This window comes from Notechis scutatus, chromosome 1 (genome assembly GCF_049901735.1).
Source record: "Notechis scutatus isolate UNSWTSFEM ecotype Mainland chromosome 1, rNotScu1.2, whole genome shotgun sequence".
NCBI lineage: Eukaryota > Metazoa > Chordata > Lepidosauria > Squamata > Elapidae > Notechis > Notechis scutatus.
Window position 1 is genome coordinate 218,398,622 of NC_142009.1, and position 25,730 is coordinate 218,424,351.

The following is a 25,730-nucleotide window of genomic DNA, read 5'->3' on the forward strand; positions in this document are numbered from 1 at the left end:
TAAATTCTATATTGCATTTAAAATGTATTATTTTGCTGTCTTTGAAACAATTATTTCAACAAACTATGAAATAAAGAAATAATATTGTCAGGATGTTGTCAGTTACCAGCAAATTTTCATGTTTAACTTTGCAGGTTCACATACTTTTTAACTTTAGTTCTCCATAAAATGAAATCACATTCTCTTTCAGTTAAGAACTTTTATAATGTTTACTATCAGACAGATGTGATTAATGGATTCAGCTATTTTTTTTTATCTTCCCACTGATAAAAAAAAGTGAATTATTAATCTGTGTAGGCACAAGAGAAACACCTTCTTGCCTTAATTTTCAGTTGATGTTTATTGATAATTGTAGATGTGGTGACATCTGGAAAATGTAGGGTTTTTTTCTATATGCACACAAATATTTATGGAAGACAGTTGACCTAATGTTGCATCTCTTGAATATTTAGAATCAAAAGCAAAAATGAAGCCAATTAAGTTAAATGAATTTGGTTCATTAGAAAATAAGAAAATATTTTGATGGCTTCTTAGAAAAAGGCACAATGTATGCTTTGTTCATTCATTTTATAGACCACAATGATCTATGGATACAGCATAATTAGTTTTAATACTATAAAATATTAGTTTCCTGAAACCTCATGGTTTCCAACTGGATTTTTCATTATATACACCCAGTCTTTTTAACTTTTGGCATATATGTTCCTAATCTTATGACTATATAGTTTTAGAATGTGGCCCAGCTTGTTTGGAAATACTAAAACATAGATAATATACTATAATCAATAAACATACATAAACATACTATAATCAAGAAGAGTGGTCTTTAAAAGCCACATGATTGGAAATTTGGAGATATAATCCCAACCTACCCCACCTGGAGGCACACCTGGTATACCTTACTTTATCTCAGAAAAACTAAGTCTGGGCAGATATGATTCATATTTGGATGGCAGACACTGGGAAATACCTGTAGGTAAACATAGAGTGAAAAAAACTTATTGGAAAAAAAACAGTGGCAACCATATCCATACTGCTATTGAAAATACATGAATAGTCAGGGAAGTCATCAGAAGTCCAAGAAGACTTTAGTTCTAACTTTTCTGGAGGACACCAGAATATGAACAAATAATAGATTTCCCCTGCAGTTATCAAGCTAAATATACATATAGATATTATCATGTACTATTAACTGAGTATGAGATTCATGCCTGGAATCTAAAATACATGCACACATGTCTTTGTACCTAGTTTTTTAAATAAAGTGTGCGTGTGTGTGTGCGACCGAATCACTTTTGAGACTGGGAATAGTTTCTAGGAATGGTAGTTTCTGGGAGGACAGACTGAGAGAAGATGTTTCCTTGTTCTTGGTGGGAGAGGTTAGTTTTGAGGAAGTTGCAATGATGAAGTGTTGGAGTATTTTGGAGTGTCTTGTCTTATCAAGAACAATTACATAGATTGAAGCATATTTTGGGAAATCTGCCTCCTTTTACCAAGTCCTTTATTATTATTATTTTTAAAAAAGAACTATTTTCTAACATGATCTGCATATCTTTATCATAAAGATAACTTTAAAGTAAAATCTGCCTTGAATGCTTTAATTTGCTTCTTCCTCATGGAATATTTCAATGATATTTTGTTGATGGCAAAAAAAAGGAATTATGCATTTCATATTTCCTTTTGAATTGCTACCTCCCCTTTTATCTACGGAGATTCTCAGTCATCCAGGGCCTGGTTTTCCCAAAAGTGCTTTTTTCAAAAGGCAACTGGACTTTATTTTTCCTTGAAGATGTTTCGCTTTTTATCCAAGAAGCCTCCTCAGTTCTGAAGAACAGCTGAAGAAACATCTTGGATGAGAAGTAAAATGTCTTCAAGGAAACACAAAGTCCAATTGCCTTTTGGAAAAAAAAACACCTTTGGGACCCTTTCTTCACATCAATAGTAGGAGTATGTGTTCATACATTATCTTTCTGTTTTTCCCCATCCTTTTTTCGGCACTAGATTCCATACATCCAATGAAGTTGATTAGAGTCCATAAAAACCTAGAGAATAGCAAACTTCTTAAACTTTAATATGCCACCCACCGCCCAGCTGCTCCTGCTCCTAGAGACTAACATGACTCTTTCTTTAAAAAATAATTCAATCTACATCTATGAATGTGACAGAATATATCATACTGCATTAAATAAGATTACTTGAAAAACAGTATCATCACAGCATATATTTCTAAATCCTTTTCTTTGTGTATCATATTGAGTTAATTGTGCCAGTTTTCATCATATAAATATAGTTGTATTGAAATGGATTGAAATTGATATCGGTTTTGTTTTTTGATAGGTTTACCTTATTAAATGAATGTGTTCACAAGAAAAATATTCATAGAGTATGGGTTCAGAGGATTCTGCCTTTAACTCCATTGTAGCTCTACAGTAAAAAAAAAAAAAAAAAGGCAACCCATTGCTAACTAAGTTTTTATTTTATTTTTTCAGTGATGTGCTTGCATTGCCATTCTTTAAACAAGAAGAGCCTCAACTTTCCCCTGAGAATGATGCAAAACTCCCTCCGTTTCAATATGTGCTCTGTGCAGCAACATCTCCTGCCATAAAGCTTCATGAAGAGACTCTGACTTATCTCAACCAAGGTAGGACCAAAACAGAATTGAATGGATTCTGATTGAATTGACCTTTGGTGGTTCGAAGACTAACAGATTAACAGAGTTGTAGGTCATCTAGTCCAACCACCCTCCCAATCAGGAGACCCTACACCAGGGTTGTCAAACTCATGGCCTGCGGGCCGCGCTGGCCATGCTCGTGCCCGGTTTAGCAAAGGGGGGGAAAGTCATGATACATCATGTGATGCTGCTGTGACAATGCAAGTTTGATAGCCCCGCCCTTCACCATTTCTGACAGATGGCAGTCCAGTTTCTTCCTGAAAGCTTCCAGTGATGAAGCACCCACAGGGCAAGCTGGTCCATTGGTTAATTGCTCTAAACATATGACTAAACATAGCAGACCCTAATTTGGTCTCAAGGCTGCTTGTGCATGTCTGGGGGACCAACATAATTTAAGGTATTGTGTCTAAAATGTGCCACAGTGGAGTAGAATTATGCATATTTAGGAAGATTATATTTTCACTGCTTCTGTGTTAGGGGCATATTTGACATATGAAAAATATTGTGATTGCCAGTTGCAATGTTGTACTCATTTAACCTTAATTCTTCTGTTAAGGTAAAAAAAAAACCAGCATTTTACTGAATGGTGAGAGATTGTAGATTTTGCTTTGTGACTGCTTAAGACAATACTATCTGGTTACCAAAGCTAGGAATCAAAGTGCAATAGAAAAATACAAAACGTACACCATGTAGTATGGAGATTCTGCTACAAAATGCTGGGTAGTATATACCAGTCTTTCCCAGTTAGTTCCCTCTAGATGTTTAAAATTTATTTCTTTAGAATTCCCATCCAGCATAGCCACCATTTGGTCAGTAATTCTGAGAGTTGTCAGCCAACACGTCTGGAAGACATTTGTGGTGGGTGTATGCATTGTATGAATTGGGGGATGTTGTGTATGATTCTGGGCTTCTTAGATAAAAGATGCAACACAGCAATGAATATTGAGGGCTGAATAGTGATTGGTTTGTGGAAAAAGTATGTTTGTACAACCCACAGTTCTTAGGTTGAACTTGCATACTATTGATAGTTTATTGCATGAACCCAGTCAGTTGTGCTTTAAGTTATTTTTGGAGATTTCTCTTTCCTTAATAAACGTGTGAATATTTCTCGCATATTTTTGTATGTGTATCTGCATTATATATTCGCTAGAAACCATGCTTCACACAAACTTAGACTGACAAAATTTAAAATAAGATACTCCATTTTGTAATGAGCCATGATGGTGCAGTGGTTAGAATGCAGTATTGCAGGCTAACTCTACCCACTGCCAGGAGTTTGATCCTGACTGCCTCAAGGTTGACCCAGCCTCCCATCCTTCCAAGGTTGGTAAAATGACCCAGATTGTTGGGGGCAATATGCTGATTCTGTAAACCACTTAAAGAGTGTTGTAAAGCATTATGAAGCAGCATATAAGTCTAAAGTGCTATTGATATTTCTAACATCAACACCAATAATTTTCTCTGTAGTAAACACAGAAATATATTCCTTCCTTCTTCTACTACAAATAGCAAAATAATAATAATTTGCATTTATTCACATTTATTTTTCCTGAAATTATAAATTTTCCTGTGAAAAGGAACAATTTTATTAATTAATAGAATGAAAATATTATTTTTAGTTCTCTTTTATTAATATTGATGACAATGCTTCCATAACCTTGTCTGGGGGCAAAAATAATTTGTAAATAAAAATATTATGTTTTCAATATGTTCTGTTATTGCTTTTAAAATATTGAATATTATTTATATTTGCTCTTTGGTCTGTTTAATATCAATTCAGTATAAAACCATATCAATCCAAGTTCAAATGGATATTGAAATACATTCATTTTTTTTATTCCTGAAAATAAATTAATTTTAGTAGTAATACAGTGATTCAAGAACTTAGAATGTAATGCTCTACATGGCTTTTTAAAATTAAGTCTATTGGATTCAGTGCATTTTTATCCTAGCTCATTCTAGCAATTCACAAATGCCAAAATCAGTTTTGCACTCTTTTTGATTTGATACTGGGGACAAGCACTCAGATTGGTCCCCTATGGGTCAATCCTATAATCACTATTTAATGTGGATGAAATATATTCTGTTTAACAGGAATTAGCTATTTAACAACAGTTGGAATTGTTTTTGGAAATATATAACTAGACATATATAACTAAAACCCTCCCAATATTACTACATGTCTTGTGTAATTAAAAACTGACAGCAACATAGGCATGTACTATATAAATAACAGTGCCATAAGGATTTACCAAGAACAATATAGTAGTGCTAGAATAATACTTTGGATATAAGGATAAGTAGGCATTATGAAAATTGTTAAAAAATTAACTTAATCTATGTTTTATTAAATTAAGGTCAATGCAGTCCTTCATTCTATTTCCTTATTTTCCCCAAATATTATTGGAAATTAAGCCCTAGAGGAAAAATTCCACCTAATAACTTACAGTCCTGTTGAACTATTATTCAAATATGTATTACCATTTTTTCACTTTTTAAAAAACATAAAAGCTAAAGATTCATACTAGATGCATTTTGTAGTAGTAAAATCACATTTTTTTATTTTAATTTCCCCTAAACTTAGTGCTGACCAGGTGTCATTGCCTATTTTAAAACTTAACACTAAAAATGGAGAAGAAATTGCCCATTCCTTCTCCATAGCATTAACAAACTGGTAACTTTGTACCCATCCACACCAGCATCTAAATTCAGTTATATTTAGGCAGAGATTAATATGCTATTATCGTTTTATTCATCCTATTTTTTTCTTGTCTCTGAAATACTCTTCCTGAATGACAGAAAGGAAAAAGTGGGAAGTTTGAACTCTTGAGTCCCAAAGGTGCTTTTTCCAAAAGCCAAATTGATTTTCTTAGTGAAAATGAAAACGTTTTGAAGAACTTGAAAACATTTTGCTTCTCATCCGTTCAGAACTCAAGAAGCTTCCTGGATGAGAAGCGAAACATTTTCAAAGAAAAAAAGCCAAGAAAGCCTAGTTGCCTTTTGGAAAAAGCACCTTTGGGACAACTATGACCTGAATGATTGAGAATCTCCATAGACCTTTGAACTCTGAGTGCCAGAAGAGTAAAAATTAATCCCAATAAAGGGAATAGGGACAGCCATAATAAAAGTCATAGCCTGGCTCTCTTCCATCACCCAGGATTGAAGCCACTTTCTTCTCCTATCAGCAATAACCTACATCCCCAATTGTTGATTCCTCCTGTGAAAATCATCATGGCAAATAAAAAGCCAAATGAATGTTATATAAATTACTGGCAAAACTACTGCTGCTGCAGTTCTTGGCTTTTTTCTTTCTTTCTCCGCCTTCCCTTTCTGTATCATGCCAATTTAACTGAGCCCTCTGGACAGCAATCTGTCTTTAAACCAACACATGTTCTCTTTAAAGCTGAAGATCTTTTCATTCAGTTCAAAGGATCATTTGTTCTAGGAACTCTCAAACAGTTATTTCTTTGACATAGTTAGTTCATAGAGCATAGTTTAAACATTTCTCAAAAGAAACAGACCATCTTAAAATGGGCTTTTCAAAGAAATTACAGGAAAATTATTATCATTAAATAACATAGCATCTCATACAAAGTTAGGGGAGCTCCTTAGATAAAAGGAGAGTTCTACAAGGAGAAGGTTTCTTAAAACACTTAAGCTTTTCCCAATGCTTAGGCAGACAAATGGAGGCTATAGTTACAGTCATGTATCTTCTGGCTGTAAAGTCACCAGTCTATTTCTAAAAGGTAAAAAGGTTTATACAATCTGAAGAGAAAACATTTAGTTGTGTAACTATAGCCTCCATTTTGCACAGAATACCAAGGATGAAACATCATTGGGATTTTCAGAAAAAGTAAAGAGGTGTTCTGACCCGACTCCCAAACATGACAAGCACACTGTTTTTAACTAAATGTTCCCTTTATTAGGACCATCAGGAGTCCCAGCCAAAAGTCTCTGTCTCTCTCTCTCACACACAGCAGGCTAACAAAGTCTCTAAGTGCCTGTGGAAAGTGAAGCTTGCTCCCTTTCCCCCTGAAATGGCCCCAACACCCCAAGAGTCTCTCTCTCTATCCATACTCTGTAAAGGAAATCCTGGTAGGTGCGCTCGCTCTTATCCAACAGCAGAGACACACACATACCCATTCAAAAGGCATGCCCGACTCTCAGCACTGCAGATTCCAAGAAAGAATTCTGATAAAGTTCCAGACAGGATTCAAAAGTTTAGAATATCAGTGGCTGACCGACAGGGAGACAAAATAGTTGTCTGCCATACCCATCATCTCCACCCCTTGCCTTTTATCCCCAGAGCTAGGGTGGGGCTTAGCTAGGAGTGGTGGGTCTTCTGTCCCAAGTACTGGTCCATAGTTTCCCACTGCTCTCCTCTCCTCTGCTTTCTGCACATTTGCATATCAGGCACTGAACCCTTCCTCCTCTTCCTCATCAGCCACGTCTGGACCTGGCGGCTGTTGCCTCTCCATCTGGGGGCTGATGGATGGTCCAGGCTACACTTCTGTCTCAATCTCTGACAGCTCCATTCCCCGCTTGGAGCTTTCCGGTTGCCTTGATGCTGGCCCCGACTCTCACTCCGCCTCCTCATCTGATTTGGCAGCCGGAGGGGCCAGCGGCTGACAGGCCACAACAAGAGGGGTGGACTAGAAGACCTCTAAGGTCTCTTCCAATTCCATTATTCTGTTATTCGGCTTGTGCTATCATTACATGACCTGCTGATAGAAATTTCGAATGAAGAACAGAAGCTACAACTGAAGCATAATATGCCAGTGCAGTGTGTGAGATTATGTGCAATTATGTGAATACAGTAGATTAGATTAGATTAGATTAGATTCAACTTTATTGTCATTGCCATGGATACAGGCAACGAAATGCAGTTAGCATCCAACCAGAAGTGCAAAACAACAGTAAAATATAAATATATGTATGCAAATATGCAAGGCATCTATGAATATGTCAATGGAAAACACAACAGGATAAGTGTGACTGCACATATATGAACATATACAACTGTACAAAATGTTTATGGACACATTGAATATGTGAATATGTGAATTATGGACACAGAGAATTATACAAAATACATCATATATTATCAAGGGAATCATCAGCATACATGTGGGGACAAATGGACTGAGGAGTTCAGCAAGGAAACCTCTGTGTGGTAAAAGCTGTACAAGCCGCTTCCAAAATTTTCAGCCAGTCTGATATTCAAGGGACATGACATCCAACAGGCCTGGAAACTACCAGGATGGGAAAGTTGTTCTGTTCATAGAAGTATGTTAGATCTGGAGGAGTGGGCGCAAAGAACGGAGATGAGGCATCGAATAGTGACTCAACTCTTTATTAGTGACTTCAGAAAGAGAACAACCCGCTAGGGCAGCAGCAGCTCCTTTTATAGAGCTAGCTGCTGTCACAGTGTCCAATGATTTAAGTTTGCCGCGCTAGAAGCGTCCAATCAGCGGCGACCCGCTATTAGCCAATCAGACTAGTCGGAAACGACCAATCACGATCTGCTAACTGCGGGCCAATGAGAAGTGCAGGATTACAAGCCTGCTGTGGAAGTAAAACTATTAGGATTTAAACTAGTGTGTTTGCTTAGTTCGTAACACCCCTTCCCCCTAGGTTCCGTCGGAGGGGTGAGGTGATGTATTCTTCCAAATAGGCAGGTCGTTTCACCTGTCTACTCGATTTACGTTGCTCCACCGGTCTTTGCCCTGGCTCTGGTTCCAGTGTGCTGCGTGCCGGACTTGATGGCAACGATAGTCCAACCTCTTCGCTGGGTGACTCAGGGTTGTCATCTCTGCTTCTGTCACGGCTGTCATTTGGATTCCTTGGATTTGCTTCAGTTGCAGTACTGCTTTGAGGCGAGGCGATCACCTGGCTTGGTTCTCCTTTGGCCGGTGAGTATCCCCGGGTTGGTTGTGCTGATTGCTGGTTTTCGCTTACTGGGTCGTATGCTACTTCTCTTCCGGTCCCTTCGGTTTCCCTTCCCCCCCTGGTTTGAAATTCAGGGCTTGTGATGGGGGTAGGTGCTAGTCGGGAGCGAAGTTGGTTGATGTGGCGCTTCCACGTTTTTCCATCATCGGTTTGTAAACGGTAGGATTGAGGGCCCGTAGTTTGGGTTACGGTAGCAGAGACCCACAATGGGTCGCCGGAAAAGTTTTTTGCAAAGACTAGGTCGCCTACCTTGAATGTGCGACATCTGCTGCTGGACCCCAGGGGCTTCTCCGGTGTGTAGGCAGGGTGTAGGCGATCAAGATGTGAGCAAAGTTTTCGGCCCATGAGCAGTTCGGCCGGGGTTCTGTTTGTGGTGCTGCTTGGGGTGATATGCTGGAGGAGAAGCATCCTGGTCACCTTGTCATCGATGTCCCCATGGTCCATCTTGTGTAGCGTTTTCTTTATGAATTGGACCATGCGTTCAGCCCTGCCATTGGTCACCGGGTGAGCCGGCGAAGTTAACGCGTGGCGTATTCCCCGGTCTGCTAGGTACTGTTCAAATGCCAGAGCAGTGAATTGGGGGCCATTATCTAAGACCAGGACATCTGGTAACCCGTGCGTAGCGAATAGTCTGTTTAGTTTTTTGACAACTGCTTCTGTGGTGGTGCTCTTCATTTTGTGGACCTCCAGCCAGTTGGAATAGGCATCTACTGTTATAAGAAATGTGTGTCCCTTGGTGGGTCCCGCAAAATCGATGTGGATACGGGACCAAGGACCTCGAGGCGTTTCCCATTCAGTCGGTGGGGCTTTTGGTGGAGCTGAGCGAGTTTCCTGACATTTGGAGCAGGTGGCCACCCAGGTCTCTATTTGCTTATCTATACCTGGCCACCATGTGTAGCTCCTTGCCAGTGCCTTCATGCACACGATGCCTGGGTGTCCATCGTGCAACAGTTTTAGAATGTTATGCTGTAGTCTCTCAGGGATTACGACTCTGTCTCCCCACAAGATGCATCCTTTTTGGGAGAAAAGTTCTGTCTGTCGGTTTTTAAAAGATTTAAGGATGTCACTGGGTTCATTGTCAGGCCAACCTCTTTCCACCCAAGTGAAGACTCGTGCCAAACAAGGATCTTTCTTTGTTTTCGAGCGATGTCCCGTGCAGTCAGGGGTGGTGACGGAAGAGTTTCTATTTGTAGTGCAGCTAGGGTTGGAGCTGGGTCGCTGATGATTTCTGGAAGCGGAGAACGGCTCAAAGCGTCAGCGTGGGGAATGGCTTTTCCGGGGCGATGTAGGAGTTGGTAATTGTAGGCAGCCAGAAACTCTGACCAACGTGTCATTCGGGGTGATAAAATGTGGGGAGTTGGTTTGTCTCCCGCTAAGATGCCAAGTAATGGTTTCTGATCGGTGATTATGGCAAAGGGTCTTCCGTATACATACTCATGGAATCGTTTGATCGCAGACACGATAGCGAGAGCCTCTTTATCGAGTTGGCTATAGTTTCTCTCGGTTTTAGATAAAGTTCTTGAAAAAAACACAATAGGTGCCTCAGTTCCGTTTGGCAGGACGTGGCTCAAGATGGCTCCCACTCCAAACGGTGAGGCGTCGCAGGTGACAGTTAAAGGTAAAGTCTCGTTATATTGCATTAATACAGCACCTGAAGTTAAAAGGTCTTTAACTTGCTGAAAGGCTCGTTCTTCCCGGTGTCCCCAGATCCAGGACGCCTTCGTCAAGGAGCCTATGCAGGGGTTCAGCAACGGTTGCTTTCTGGGGCAAGAAGATGTTATAAAAATTAATAAGTCCCAGGAAGGCTTGGAGATCTGTTTTATTCCTAGGTCTTGGGGCGTTTTTTATGGCAGCTAGTTTTTTCTCATTAGGGTGAATTCCTTGTTTGTCAAGAAGGTACCCCAGGAATTCAACCCTCTCAGTACATAGTTGGCACTTGTCTTTCTTGACCTTCAGGCCGGCGTCTTTGAATTTCTGGAGAACCATTCTGAGTCATTTTTCTAATAGGCTTCTAGTGGGGGCAGCTATCAAGACATCATCAAAGTAGGGCACAACCTCTTTTATGCCCTGTAACAGTCTCTCCATCAGACTTTGGAAAATGCCCGGTGCTACACTCACTCCGAATTGGAGTCTATTACACTTGAATGCACCCCTGTGCGTGACTATAGTGTGGGCTTCTGCAGTCTGTGCATCTACGGGCAGTTGCTGGTACGCCTGGGCTAGGTCCAATTTTGCAAATATTTTTCCACCTCCCAAGGAATGAAGAAGGTGTTGGACCACAGGTACGGGGTAAGCGCTCTGTTGAAGCGCGTGATTTAGGGTGGCCCGGTAGTCCCCACAAATTCTCAAGGATCCGTCAGGTTTTATGGGGGTTACAATTGGGGTCTCCCATCGGGCGTGGTCAATCGGTTCCAACATGCCCTGGGCTATTAATTTGTCCAATTGTTCATCAATCTTTGGTTTGAGTGCAAATGGCACTCGACGAGGCTTAAGGCTAATGGGCGCAACATCAGGGCTGAGATTAAACGATATGGGGGATCCTTTGTACTTGCCTAGTTCCTCGGTAAACACGTCCTGGAATTCCTGGATGAGGGCTGCTTCCCAGTCATCGCTTCCGGTCTGGTGTATGCCTGCTAGTTCAATTCCTAGCGGCGCGAACCACTGCAAGCCTAGCAGGCTGGGCCGATCCCGATCAACGATGGTAAGAGGAAGAGTTGCAGTGTGATCTTTGAAAGATACTTGGACGTGGCGGGTACCAGCAACTGGGATTCTGTTCCCTTGGTAGTCTTTTAATATGATTTTTTGAGTGCTGAGGTCCTGGCGACGGATGTCAGGGATCAGCTGTTTGAGGGTTTTCCAAGAGACCATTGATAAGGACGACCCGGAGTCGACCTCCATAACACATGGTTGATTTGCAATGGTGACCTTCACTCGGATTTTCCTTGCATCTAGGAACGAAGCGTGGCCGATGGTGATGGTTTGATGGGTCTCTTCTCGTCTAGTTGAATTGGAGGGTGCTCTATTTCTGTAGTGGTAGTGGCTCCATTGGTTGTTTAGGCGGTCCCGAGTTACTGGCAGGGTGCCTGTTGTCTGCCGGAAATTATATTCTCTTCTGTTTGGACTGGATCCTCGCTTGCTTCTGCATACTTTTGTGATGTGTCCCCTCTTTCCACAGGAACGGCAGAGTGCATCTAGGAATTTGCAGTCTGACCGTGGGTGATTACCCCCGCATCCAGCACATTGCCGCGAAGATTTAGGGTTCCGCTGGTCTCGCTGGTCGCGTTCTGACCTGAGGTGGTTGACCTCCTCTTCCTCGCTTTCTGATGAGGACTCGAGGTCCTCATGGTGGGCGGTCATTGTGTGCTTTTCGGAGAAGGGCATAGTGTCACTGGCGAGTTGGCGGTGCGGTGCGTTCGCTCGGCGCATTCGAGCAGCTGATTTCCTGGTTGCTTCTGCTGCAGTAGCTTCGGCGATGACATCTGCGAGGCCGATGTCCCCCTTCGCCATAATTTTGCTCTGGGTCATAGGGTCTTCCAGACCCAGATGATTCAGTCTCTCAAGGCTTCCTCGAGGTTTGCGAAGCCACAGAGTCCCGCCAGGTTCCTGAGATCAGCGATGAAGTCTCCAACACTCTCGCTTTTCTGTTGGTCCCTCTGGTAAAACTCGTGTCTTCTGATGAGTGTTGGCACTGCTGGTGCATAATGGGCCCGGAGGATCGGCGCGAGGTTATCCCAATCCATTGTCTTGACTTCGGCTGGTTTCACGAGTGCTTTTGCCATTTTAAAAACGGCGGGCCCGCAATGGGTCAGGAATACAGCTCGTTTCTTGCCAGGCGTGGCATCTTTTAGATTGTTGGTCTCCAGGAACATCTGGAACCTGTCCATATACGAGTCCCAGTCTTCGTTAGCCAGGTCAAATGGAGCGGGTGGTATGGCGCTGCTGGTCATTCTGTCGCTAGCGGGTGCGCTCTTAGCCAGGTGCTCTGCTTGGTGCTCAGCGAGTGTTCAGTCAGCTTTATCGTCTCCGCATCCCATCCTCGTTGCCAGAGTTAGATCTGGAGGAGTGGGCGCAAAGAACGGAGACGAGGCATCGAATAGTGACTCAACTCTTTATTAGTGACTTCAGAAAGAGAACAACCCGCTAGGGCAGCAGCAGCTCCTTTTATAGAGTTGGCTGCTGTCACAGTGTCCAATGATTTAAGTTTGCCGCGCTGGAAGCGTCCAATCACCGGCGACCCGCTATCAGCCAATCAGACTAGTCGGAAACGACCAATCACGATCTGCTAACTGCGGGCCAATGAGAAGTGCAGGATTACGAGCCTGCTGTGGAAGTAAAACTATTAGGATTTAAACTAGTGCGTTTGCTTAGTTCGTAACAAAGTATCTAGAGTTTCAACTGGAAAAAGAGTGGAGTGATTAACCAGTTAGCTTTCAATAATTACATCAAATATTCTGACTAATTTCCTTTTCTGAAATAACCAAAGACTCACACAAATTGTTATCAAAGTTTACTAATTAGGCCCTTTAATCGAGAATGCATTTGTGATGTAAGAATTTAAAAATACTCCCTGGCTTGAAGGCTTTAGCCCTGTTTATCTGTTACAAAATTGAAATAACCCACATCCCCTCACTAACATTTCTCCACTGCAACTTCTGCTTTCAGGCATTTTGAAGACGAGGAGCTTCCTCAAGTATAGATGCATTATAAGACTTACACGAAAGTCAACATGTACACATTTCTACACCGGTTGCCTTTTGTCTTGTAGGCATGCAAGTCAACATACTCCAGGGGAAAGATACCACTGGAGCAAGCTTGGCATATGTATTTTAATTATCAAGAGCAGTCCCACAGAATGAGCACTCCTAATTCCGTAAGACATAAACAGTGTTTTTGTAAAATACAAGAAAGCATAAATAGAGTCTGACAGCCACTGATAATTCACTAACTACTGAAGCCATACCATAACATTTGGTTTACACTTTGCATTAAGGCTTGATGCAATTTGTTTAGCTGATTCTTTATTTTAAACCACAATTGATTATTTTCTTATTGATGGCAACTGTGGCCCAATTGATACAAACATACATGGTTTATTGTTTTCTAGCATTTTATGGCCTGTCGAGGCCTCCAAATAGTCTACTTACTGAAAGATCAAAGTAGTTTAAAAAAGTCAACAAACAATGAATGGAAAAACATGGATTTTTCTTTTTTTGCCTTGTTTCTGGCTGGTTCAGCATATTCCATGTCTCTGTGCTTTTATTTCTAATTTATATTATTTTAAAGTTTTTTGGGGGTGGGATTTTATCCTGAAGGGCAAATCTGCTGTCAGGCCTTTCTCAGCTGACAAGATAAAATATTGGAAGAATATACTGTATTTCCCAGGGCACAAAGGCACACAGATAAAGCCGATTTATTGTGGCAAGCCTTTGACACATTACAAAAGACATGTAGTGATTGCAGTGTATCCAATGCGAATTCTATTTATATTACAATCAATATTCAGTTCCCTGTGCCCTTTTCCCACCCATAAAAGCGATTTTCTTGTGAACCGGTGATACAATATCCATTTGTACTTAGTTTTGGAAATGGCCTAATAGCAGGCGGTTTTACTTTTGATTGGCTCAGCTTGTGGGAAACCATAGTAAGAAAAGATGGACTATGAACACAGTTTATGGTTTGTTTAGCGACTGCCTCATTTAACAGTGATTTATTTATTTGTTTGTTTGTTTAGAACATTTTTATAGATACCTGTCTTCTACCAAACTCTAGGCAGCTCCCAATCAAGAATTAAGGTTACATAAAAAACTACAGGTAGTCCTCGACTTACAACAGTTTGTTTAATGACTGTTCAAAGTTACAACTGCCTGGACTTATGACCATTTTTCACACTTACAACCATTGCGGCATCCCTAGGATCATGCAATCAAAATTCAGACACTTGGCAACCAACTCATATTTATGACGGTTGCAGTGCCCCAGGGAGTCATGTGATCACTTTTTGTGACCATCTGACAAGTAAAGTCAATGGGGAAGCCAGATTTTACTTAACAACCATGTTACCAATTTCACAACTTCAGTGATTCCCTTAACAACTGTGGCAAGAAAGGTCATAAAATGGGGGGAAATTCACTTAACAAATGTTTCACTTAGCAACATAAATTTTGGGCTTCATGGTGGCCATAAGTTGAGGACTACCTGCATTAAAGCCATACTAAAACCATAAACATTAGAAACAACCATAACAAAAAAGAACTGGTGCCAAGTGAAACTTCCAACATGCAGTCAGCTCATCCTATCCCAGCTCTATGGGATCAAGCCAGGTCTTCAGGGATCGTGGCGAATGTGTTCTGGAGGGAATCTCTTCTTATTCTTGATAATCTTATTGTAAACAAAGTTATTGTAAACAAAGCTTTATGTGGAACACCTGGTTTTTCCCCTTTTTTGCTCGATTTGTTTCCAATAAAGGAAGAGCTATGATTATACTTTTTTTTTTGCTTTTGTCAGAGAGTTTTGTCTTATTCTTGAACTCTTATTCAGCCGTAGCTAATTCCATAATCCTCAGAGTCCGTATCATTAGAAGTTTGGTGTAAAGCAAACTTTGGGTAACCAAAACAAAAGCAAAAAACACACCCCACTATTATTTCAGAACAAAATTCCAGAAATGTAACATTTTTTTTTCTTTTCTCTGCATAAGAAAAAGATTTTTTTTTTTTTAAAAAAAGATCAACTTCACTGGTCAAACCAGAAGTCATACTGATTATCATTTTAGATTGTTATACACTGAACTGCATTCTTGTACAAGGAGGGAAAGTGATTAGAAGAAGAACTTGAAAAGCCAGTTTCTCTGTGTCTGCTTCTTGTTTTATTGTATTTATAATTTTTTCTTGTTCCCAACATTTGGTTACCAAACAAACAGTATTATATCCAAAATAAACACATTTATATTTCTGATTAAACTTATGTACATGGAAATACATGCCAAATTCTTACCTTGACGATAGAAGAACAGATTTAATTCCCAAGGGGTCTTGAATTGCACCAAACTCTTATAGTTAATTGTATAGTTTTGAACTATTTTGAAAGATGATTGACCAGGTTCAACTATGTTTCTAATAGCAACATGTGGCAAGCTTAATACCAAACAAATGTTGAAAGCTATTTCTAAAATAAATGAAAAGTCATTGCTATTTACTAAAAACACACCTGCTCATTTCATGCTGAGGGTTTTTGTGATAGAGCCGTTTAAAGATCTGATCTTGTCTTCGGGTTCTCATCCATTGCTTCTCAGAAAGCTAGTAAATAATCCAAAAAAGAAGAAACAGATCATCATTATACCTGCTTTTTAATTAAAGTAATGATATGAAGTCCAGTTTTAGGTCATTGCTTGAATTCTCTGGAGTGCTTAGTATTTACCATTCATCTTTGTGCAGTTAGCTTTTGGAAAACAGCAATAGTACAAATTTATACATGATTATTCAAACGTGTAAGGGGATGTGGTGGTTCAGTGGCTAAGACGCCAAGCTTGTTGATCAGAAAGGTCGGCAGTTTGGTGGTTGGAATCTCTATCATCGCGTAATGGAACAAGCTCCCATTACTTCTCCCAGTTTCTGCTAACCTAGCAGTTCAAAAGCATGAAAAAATGCAAGTAGAAAAATAGGGACCACTTTGGTGGGAAGGTAACAGCGTTCCGAGCTCCTTCAGCATTTAGTCATGCTGGCCACATGACCACGGAGATGTCTTTGGACAGTCCTGGCTCTTTGGCTTTGTAACAGAGATGAGCACCCCCTAGAGCCGAACACAACTAGCACATATATGCGAGGGGAATCTTTACCTTTATCTTACTCAAAAGTGCCCAATGGGGATTATCCCCTTATTTTAGGATTAGACACAGGGCCCAGGGCTATAGGTAGTAACCTCTCCTGAAAATTCCTGAAGCAAAGATCCATTAGTCAAATTCTATGGATTTAAATGGTAGAATATCTCACTCTGAGGGTGCAACACAATTTAAAAAACCACATATTGCTGAAACAATGATAGAAAAATATTCAAGAATACTTGCGTATTCTTGGAGCTGCAGCTGGTTTGAAAGATGTAGCTGTTTAAGAAGATTTCTTCCAGATGACAAATAGACCATGTAATATGCTTCCAGTTGTCTTGGAAGGAATTAGAAGGCCCTAAATTCTTGGAATATCCACATCATTGATTAAAAAAAAAATACAATATTTAAATTAAGCATAAGTTGCCATAATGTCTGACCTTTTATTAGGAGAAAATTGTCAAAAACAACAACATCTCCAAAGCATCTCTCCCAAATATGATTGATGCCGTTGCACTGTCTCTTGCTATTCTTGCTGCAACATGCTTAAACAACTTGGAAATGTTTCCTTGAACTCCTAGGTCAGTCATATGAAATCCGTCTACTTGAGAATAGGAAATTGGGAGAGTTTCAAGATTTAAGCACAAAATATGTAAAGGTAAGGATATTTTCTTCCTGCTGCCAAATGTAAGAGCTACTGGATATAGATTATGCTGCTGGAAAATATTTTAAGGGTATATGAGCCATAGTGGTTGCTCTGTTTCCTGATTTACTTAGAAATAATGGGAATTTCAGGGCTTTGGGTACATTTTCTAAATTCTCCGACTACCATGAACAATTTCTTCATAAATTATTTGTATTTAACCTGTGCCTTTCTGCCAGATTCACTTTACATGTTGGAATATTCCACAGTCAATTCTTGATGCAGTTTTTGTACATTGTATATTGTCTGCCAAGTTTAGAACCTGAATAAATCCAGGATTCTTTCATATTTTACATTATAATTTATGATGCATAAATCATTTTTAAGGAAACCTGAATACCCATTGTCTTCAAATCTCAAAGAATAAATACTGTTTGAAAACAACTGATGTACACCTTTTGGTCTTCTGATCACAAAGTTAGATATATTATGGACTTCTTGACTCCATCCTTATTTGCAACAGTGAAATATCTATTAAAGATCAAATCAAGAGGTACTGATTATTTTCATTGCAGGTATATACAAACCATAACTAGGTAAGACTGTCTTTGCACCACTGCTGCCATTCATAATATTGACCTATAAAGGGTAGTTTTTTGACAACATCCAGAGTTTGCCACATTCGCCCCAGTGTATGATAATAGAAATTTGTTGTCTACTTGGATAGACTTGTAAATTTATGACTTGAGAATTTATTACTATAAATTGGAGTTTTACTATTACTTAAGAATTCAATGTTTGTTTATATATTGCGTTTTAGAATAAAAAAACAAAAAATATATCATGTAATAAAATGACTGCATATTTATGTTCTGTCTAAAGAAATGTACATAAACTTCATGAATTGCACTGGAATTTTAATAGGCTACTTTGCAATCAGAGGCACAACCTACAAAATGCCATTGGATCCTCAACGCATCTAATTCAAAATACACCTGCAAGACTAGTTCATAACATGGAAATCAATATCTAAAACACAGATTGTTTTTTATCTCTATCGGACTGTTCATTTGGATATAAAACTTCTAAGATCTTCTCCCTTAATAAATGGTCTGATTAAATAAAGACAAATGATTAATATCCTATATTATAAAAGCACTCACTTTTATCTTTTGACAGTTCCTATTCTATTACTCAATCTTTCATCAAATATTTCACTTTCTTGATGTTTAGTTCTTTCAAGGATTTGTTAAAAACAAGTAGTGACAGTAAGATATGATTTACAAAATGGGATGTATCCTGTTTGCAATGGATATCACATGACAAGACACCATAGCACTAAACAATACAGTTTTCCAGATTGCAGATTGTTGTCAGTATATTTGGAATAGAAGTTTTATTTTATTTTAATTAAAATATTCTTCTTTATGGTGATGGGTGATTTCTGCACATCCCACTTAAATAAAATTAGCATTGCAAGTCTTCTATCAGCTTTGTCCTAGAAGTAGAAATTGTAATTTCTTTAAAATATTTGCATCTAGCTTCTTTTATTATTTCATCCACTTTTCTCCCCACAGAGCATTATTCGGGTAGTTTTTCATGATCGGCGTTTGCAATATACTGAGCACCAACAGCTAGAAGGCTGGAGATGGAGTAGGCCTGGAGACCGCATCCTTGACATAGGTAAGAACTTTTCATTATGATATCCATTGCTTCTTTCATGAATGTATGACTTGCCTGTAAAATACAGCAGGTATAAAGAACACTTTGTTCTTTATACCTGTTGTAATATTTATGAATTGGAAAATACTTGGTGTCTTGAAATAACCAATAAGGTTTTGCTTTTGTTAGATTTCATTCCAGTATCAATGAAATGTTTGGTTTTTTTGCATTAATGTATTTATTTCTCACCTTTTAGGTAAAGGCTGTTAGAAAAGTGGCTTTTATATAACCATATCCATTTTTGCTGATAGTACAATAAACAAACTCTTTACCTGTACTATGAAAGCCAGAAGAGGTATTAATAGGGTAGGACTATAAAATACAACTCCAGGAATCCATTTCACATGGAAAAGCTCAGACCAGGTTTCTTACTCTGCAGCTAGTTGTGTCAGGCTGGTCTTTCAAATGCATCTGGTGTTTATATTGCAATGTTTCTGGTCTTCAATTTTTAATTTTTTTAATATTTTAGGGGTTTTCTTCTACAGATATCCCACTGTCCGTTGGTATCTTAGATCCCAGAGCAAGTCCCACCCAGCTGAATACAGTTGAATTTCTGTGGGATCCATCTAAGAGAGCATCTGCATTTATTCAGGTAAGGAAAGAAAATACCCCTAAGTGTTTTACCTCAGACCATTAGAGGGCATCATTCTTTCATGTTCTTTGGGATACATTTGATTGAAATGATATGGGATTGAGAAACTAAGAATTTTATTTCAGCCTCCCTTTAACTTTAATTGGTATTCCTTTCTGTATTGCCCAGAAACCAGACCAAATCAAAAGAAACAATTCAATATAATTTAAAATGAAGTTGGAATCTTTATGTCAATGATACATTGTGAGAAGACAGTAAAAATAGAATTATACAGTGCATTTAACAGTGACACTCCACCTCTAGGGTCTTGTATGCACATTTTGCAATTTGAAGAATAGCTGCTATAAAAATGAGATTGTTCATAAAATAACACTTCTAAGGGCATGAATGTTTACTAAATGGGCAGGACAGATCACCCTTAACTTATGTTTGAAAATCAATTCTTTTCAAATCTGTTTTTTTTTCTTTACAGTAAGTGTATTTGTTTTTTTTTAATTAGGGCTCTGAATTGCTGAGCATGAAACCCCCTTTGGGACTATAAATTATATTTATCAGCTGAGCATCCAGAGCACCTTGGTTGACCCTGCCAGGGTGGAGGATAGGAGAAGTGATGATGCTGTCAAGACGGGAGAATGGATGGGCTACCTGCAGCTCAGGCTGCGTAACAGAGGGGCACGATGATGAGAGTGTTGCGGGCTGGCTGAGGACTAGACATGACTGCTCATCACCCTCTTGACAGCAGATATGCTACCAAAGTACATAGAGTCCCCTTCTTGGCTTACTTCACCATTTCCATCAGATTCACCCACTTGCACTGAAGGAAAATTGCCTGACATGCAAGGATGTAAGAACAGGTATAGGTAGTCCTCAACCTAAGACCGCAATTGAGCCCAAAATTTATGTTGCTAGGCGACACCATTGTTAAGTGGGTTTTGCCACATTTTATGACATTTCTTGCCATAGTCATTAAGTGAATCATTGCATTTGTTAAGTTAGTCACACTGTTGTTAAGTGGATCTGGCTTCCCCACTGACTTTGCTTGTCAGAAGGTTGCAGAAGGTGATCACATGACCTCAGGACATTGCAACCATCATAAATTCCCCACATAAGGCTTGTTAAATACTTCAATCAAAAAACAAGCAAATCCAAAACCCAAATCTCAAACAGCGTGATTTGGGATTTGAGCGCTAAGCACATCTCTTTTGGCTAGGTGCACTGTATTAGTACGGAATTTACTCCAAGGAAACATGGAGGAGAGAAAGGGGTACCGTTCCGAATACAAATGGATACGTTTAAACAGAATGAAAATGGGGAGTATACAGAACACTTGCATTCTGCCAGCTGCCAGATCAAAGTATTTAAGGTAGGTGGCTAATTTCTTCTATTAATTTTGTGACATAAGAAGATGCTACAAATGACATTTCTCCCCCCCCCCTTTACTTCATTATTCTTGAAAAAAGGATCGTTGGACAGATATGAGGGGATCTGTAGGCTCTCAGAAAACAAGCGTATATGGAATTTAAATTGGCACAATTGGGGGTGGGGAGAGATTGTTCTGTGAAAATTACAGATAACCACATATTAAATTTTAGATTTTTAAATTAATTTTTGACATCTCTTTTCTTCCTTCTGGTGATCATTCCCCACTTTTTGTCAGTTATTCAATTTTCTCTATAGGGCTCCTTCACCTCTTAGTTCATTGAAAAGCTCCCTGTGCATCCAGAACTGATTCCTAATCTCTTTCCATTTTTTTTCCTCATTAGAATGGGATACAATTTTACTTCCAATATCTTATTACCAACCTGTACTTCATTGGATGTAACGATCTCTATTCATGGGATCCTACCTAGTATTTCTCAAATTCTGGAAAAATTGGCTCTCCTGAACTCTAGCGTGAATGAATGACTGCTTTAGTTTTTAATTTTATATAACTTGAACATGGCCACTTTCTCATTGCTTTTACTTTTTTTGGTAACCACTCTCAAATGTTTAATCTAGAAATTTCTTGTCTGAAAAATGGAACTCAGCAAGCCCAACTCTGAAGATCTTGCAGTGCTGACTTTGTTTGTTTCCAACTGTGTTCTGGATGGTTGAATTCTTCTATTATTACCATGTTTCTTCTCTCTGCAAGTTCTTTAAGATATCTAAAGTCTGATTTGGTAATTGATAGCACACCATCATCATATTATTTCCATGATTTTCCCTTCCTTGTATTCTTGTAAAGTGCTTCCAAGTAGACTCATGCTAAAATTCCTGGCTATCAGCACGTATGAAGCTACTCTTTCTCCTCTTTTGTCTGGCATAGTACTTTGGAGTAAGTTACGGTATATCATTCAGTCCCTACATTTCACTCATGAGTTTCATCCTACCAGATTTTGTAATGTTGTCTATATCATATTTGCATTTAGACTCCTACTTCTTTCTGTTTGTTCCCTAAAATTTGTGCATTTATACTGTATAAAGATCCTTGACTCATGTGACTTGGCCTATTTCTTCCTGCATATATGTGTTCATTATTGTGTGATTCCATGTCCATCCCACTTCAGATCAATTCCAGGAACAACACATGCTGAAATAAAAGTGTTATAAAAATCTAATACTGGTAAATAAATAAAAGCTAGAAACAAAATTGAATTCTAACTATTATGGAGCAAATTGGAATATTAGCCAACAATGATTAACATAATAGATTATATCCATCTGAATGAAGGCGGGCATGTCTCTGTATATATTTATGCAATTTTGATGTTTGGAATGGAGAGTGTGATACAAATACTTTATTGGGATATTATTTTATATGCAAAAAATTATAAAAGGCAGTTCTCCAATAAAAATCCTCTCTGCCATAAAGTTCCCTTGATGAATAATCACTTTAATAATTCCAGTATCTGTGAACCTTCTAAGTTTGTTGAGTTACTAAACTCTAAGGTTTGCAGAAAAAAGCAAGAATTGTCTTGTTCACCATGATGCCATTGCTAGTGGAAAGTATCCTTCAAGAAGGATGGAGAAACTTTAGCACCCTCTACATATTGTTGAACTACCAGCATTTCTCACCAGAGCCAAGATTTAGAATTCAACACCACCTGTAACAAATTGCCCATGCCAGTTTTACAAAAATAAATTTCTATCCTATATCTCATGGCACATGTACACAAGGGAAGAATGTCCATTAAATTATGCCTCAATGTCACTTTATCATCAATCAATAAAAAACTTTTGCACTTTCTGTTTAACAATCCTTTACTTAAGACAAACTAAATTTGTATGTGCTTTTATAGCCTAAAGGAGCAGATAGGAAACAGAAAACAGACAGAGAAAAAATGGAGAAGAAAACCACTCAAGAAAGGGAGAAATATCAGCCTTCCTATGATACAACCATTCTCACTGAGGTACCACTGTCCTAGAGTTGCAGTGTTTTATGGTTATTACTTGCAAAAGACTGCATATTTTATATGTATAAAAGGCAATATTGTGGAGTGTTCAATTTTGAAGTAAAATGATACAATGGGTAAAGTCTAAACAGGACACTGTTGCATTTTTAGATTTGATGGTGCTCAGTATGACCTGCTTGACCCTTATTTAAAACTACTATATCCTAATATTGATGCTTCCTAAAGTTCCAAAGAGCTGAAAAGGATGTTCTGCTGGATTTTGAAATATCAGGGTAGCCAATAATCTTCCTATGCCAATTGGAATCAGTTACTTAAAGTGTCCCCACTTGGATACTAAGGTAATTTTCTAAAATCCACAGGCTTGGCCCTATCTTTAGATGCAGTGAAGAAGCCACTTTTGGCAATGAATTGAGGTAAAGCTCCCACCCATTCCCCTTCCAACCTGCCACCGGAATAATAAATAATAATCACTTTTTTGCATCTCAGGCTGCATGTTCAATTATAGTGTAATTTCAAAATGCATAATTCTGCAGACCTCCTCAAAATGATACTCACAATGTGCCAGGCTGGGTGTACAGAAGGAGAATGGTTGTGCTGTTGTGCTGGGGAAATAACATGTGAGAAGGAACCACAATCCTCTTGATGAGTACCTCCACTGAAGGAGAGGGATTGCTAGTAGAAACAGAGCCTTAACAATGGGGCATCCAGATTATAGACTGACTTCCCTAGAGAGGTTTACTGATGTATATTGTATATTCTTTCAGCACACAGTGAAGGTCTTCTGATGATCTCAGTTTTTAAAAATCGTTAAAAATAATTATTTGATCTTATTGTGTTATCCTCTGCTTACTTCTATCTTCAAGGTATTCCCCCCTTCAATTCTTCTAATTCATTCTAGATTTTGTGTTTTATTTGTGCAGTTCATTTCATTTCATTATTGCACAATCTAAACAAACAAATGTAAAAACAGATCAATAGCAGATATTTTCTCTGTCTGCGGGGAAGTTTTGGTCTCATTCTTCTCTTGAGACTTAATTGGATTTTGACATTTTAGTCTTAAAGTTCACATTGCTGCAAGACCCAGATTAAACAAACATTGAGAAAGTAGGGTAAAGTTAAATGTTTAAAGAAGAGCTGAAACAAATTTGCTGTTTCATTCATGGAACCTTTTATATCTCTGTCTGTGTCGTTTAGCCAGCACATTATGGGTTCTAATGGCTGAGGTCAGTGAGACCTCTGCCTGGAAAGTGACCTAGTTTTAAAGAACTACTAGATTGACGTGGCCTGCTGTTGATGAGAATGACCTTTAGCACCTTAAAGCAGGAAGTCATATAGTCCTTGTTCCAAAAAAGTTAAATATTTACTAATGTTTGTATTTACCATGAAGAGAAATCTTAAGTTAATGCACAGGTTGCCTCTTGTATCACTGAAAATGAATGGCGAAATCCTTTCAGTTGTCCCAGTTGTGGCACCCCTTACAGCCAGTAGCAAATCTACAGTATGGATAATATGAGAATTTCTTAACCATATTCCTGTAAGGAAGTGTGGTTGGAGGAGAAGCAGGGAATCTCCAGCTGCACAAACATCTACTTTTACAACATTAGATTCTGCTAAAAATTTAGTTATACAAAATATAATAATTTAAGCATAGGTTAAAAATTATTTCCATGTCAAAAGGGAGTGGATAGATTTGTGTTAGCTTTCTTGTAAGGCCCACTGCATATTTTAAATATAACATGATTATATATAATAAAGAGGGCTTGAAATGTGTTATATTCTATATTTATAAATTGGCAGCCCCTTTCCCCCACTGAATATACAATTTAAGTAGGGCTTTTTATTTGTTATGTATGTATGTATGTATGTATGTATGTATGTATGTATGTATGTATATTTGCTGTTGATGATCCAACAAAAGCTAGTTTGGATTTTCTTTCTCAACACATTGGTTTTGTTTGCAGTGTTCCCCATGGCCAGATGTGCCTTATCAAGTGAACAACACTCCATCTCCCAATTACAACAGCTCTCCAAACAGTTTCAGCCTTGGAGATGGGTAGGTGATAATATTTTTGTATTTTCTGCTGACAGAGGCAACCAGTTTTGAGATTTTATGGTCGCGTGTTCTAAACACTTCCGAATATAAAAGATTAGGAAGCTTAACCTGGCTTTCAGGCCCAGCTTAATGTTGATGGACTGAGATTGTAAGATCCATTCCTCTGCAGCTGAACTCTTGCATAACATTGGCTTATTTCAGAGGTCTCCAAATGTATTTGCTATTGATGATCCAACAAAAGCTAGTTTTAAAATAGAATGAGATTGCAGTTTTGGATTTTCTTTCTCAACACTTAGCTGGCTGGAGAATTCTGGGAGTTGAAGTCCACAAGTCTTAAAGTTGCCAAGTTTGGGGATCCCTGCCTTATTTGAAAGCTATTTACATAAGGGAGAATACATGCAAGAGAGTTTTTAGATGATTCCCCCCCCCCCCCGCATTGTTTGTTAGGGGAAAAGGCAATGTTTTAATTTATTTTAGAGATACATATCTATTCCTTCTTCAAGAACCATAAGATGTAATATGCAACCTATTCCTTCCATTTTAGCTTTGTAACAAAAGAGTGTGTTGGGCTGAGGGATGGCGGTTTGCTTAGTTCTATAGCAAGCTTTAAGGCTAAATAAAGATCTGGACATGATTTCCCTCCATCTGATCTATAAACCTGGATCTCAAGATCTTGTCATCATAAATTAATGTAAGGCACTTCAAACCTTGCTAGAATAGTAATCTACAATGACAATGATCTTATTTATATATTTGTTTTTAAAATACGACCACCCATCTTATGAGCCATAGCTCTCAACAATACTAAAACTCCAGAAACAGTAATACAACCTGATATTCCCCAATATATCACCAAAATATGGGCCCTGGTCTCCGACCTCATCCTATCCCA

The 25,730-nt window shown here is 38.7% G+C and overlaps 1 protein-coding gene across 2 annotated transcripts in view; it reads left to right on the top strand.

Moving 5' to 3' along the window:
* Nucleotides 1–25,730, top strand: part of TFCP2L1 (transcription factor CP2 like 1) — a 42,961-nt gene that overhangs the window by 7,411 nt on the left and 9,820 nt on the right. The window contains exons 2-8 of one of the 2 annotated variants that reach the window (XM_026665470.2): nucleotides 2,490–2,641; nucleotides 17,018–17,094; nucleotides 18,657–18,762; nucleotides 19,287–19,393; nucleotides 20,604–20,756; nucleotides 22,672–22,782; nucleotides 24,747–24,838. In XM_026665470.2, coding sequence (XP_026521255.1) covers nucleotides 2,490–2,641; nucleotides 17,018–17,094; nucleotides 18,657–18,762; nucleotides 19,287–19,393; nucleotides 20,604–20,756; nucleotides 22,672–22,782; nucleotides 24,747–24,838 — 798 coding nt within the window. The remainder of the gene's footprint in view (nucleotides 1–2,489; nucleotides 2,642–17,017; nucleotides 17,095–18,656; nucleotides 18,763–19,286; nucleotides 19,394–20,603; nucleotides 20,757–22,671; nucleotides 22,783–24,746; nucleotides 24,839–25,730) is intronic. The other variant, XM_087950275.1, reaches the window with a different exon arrangement.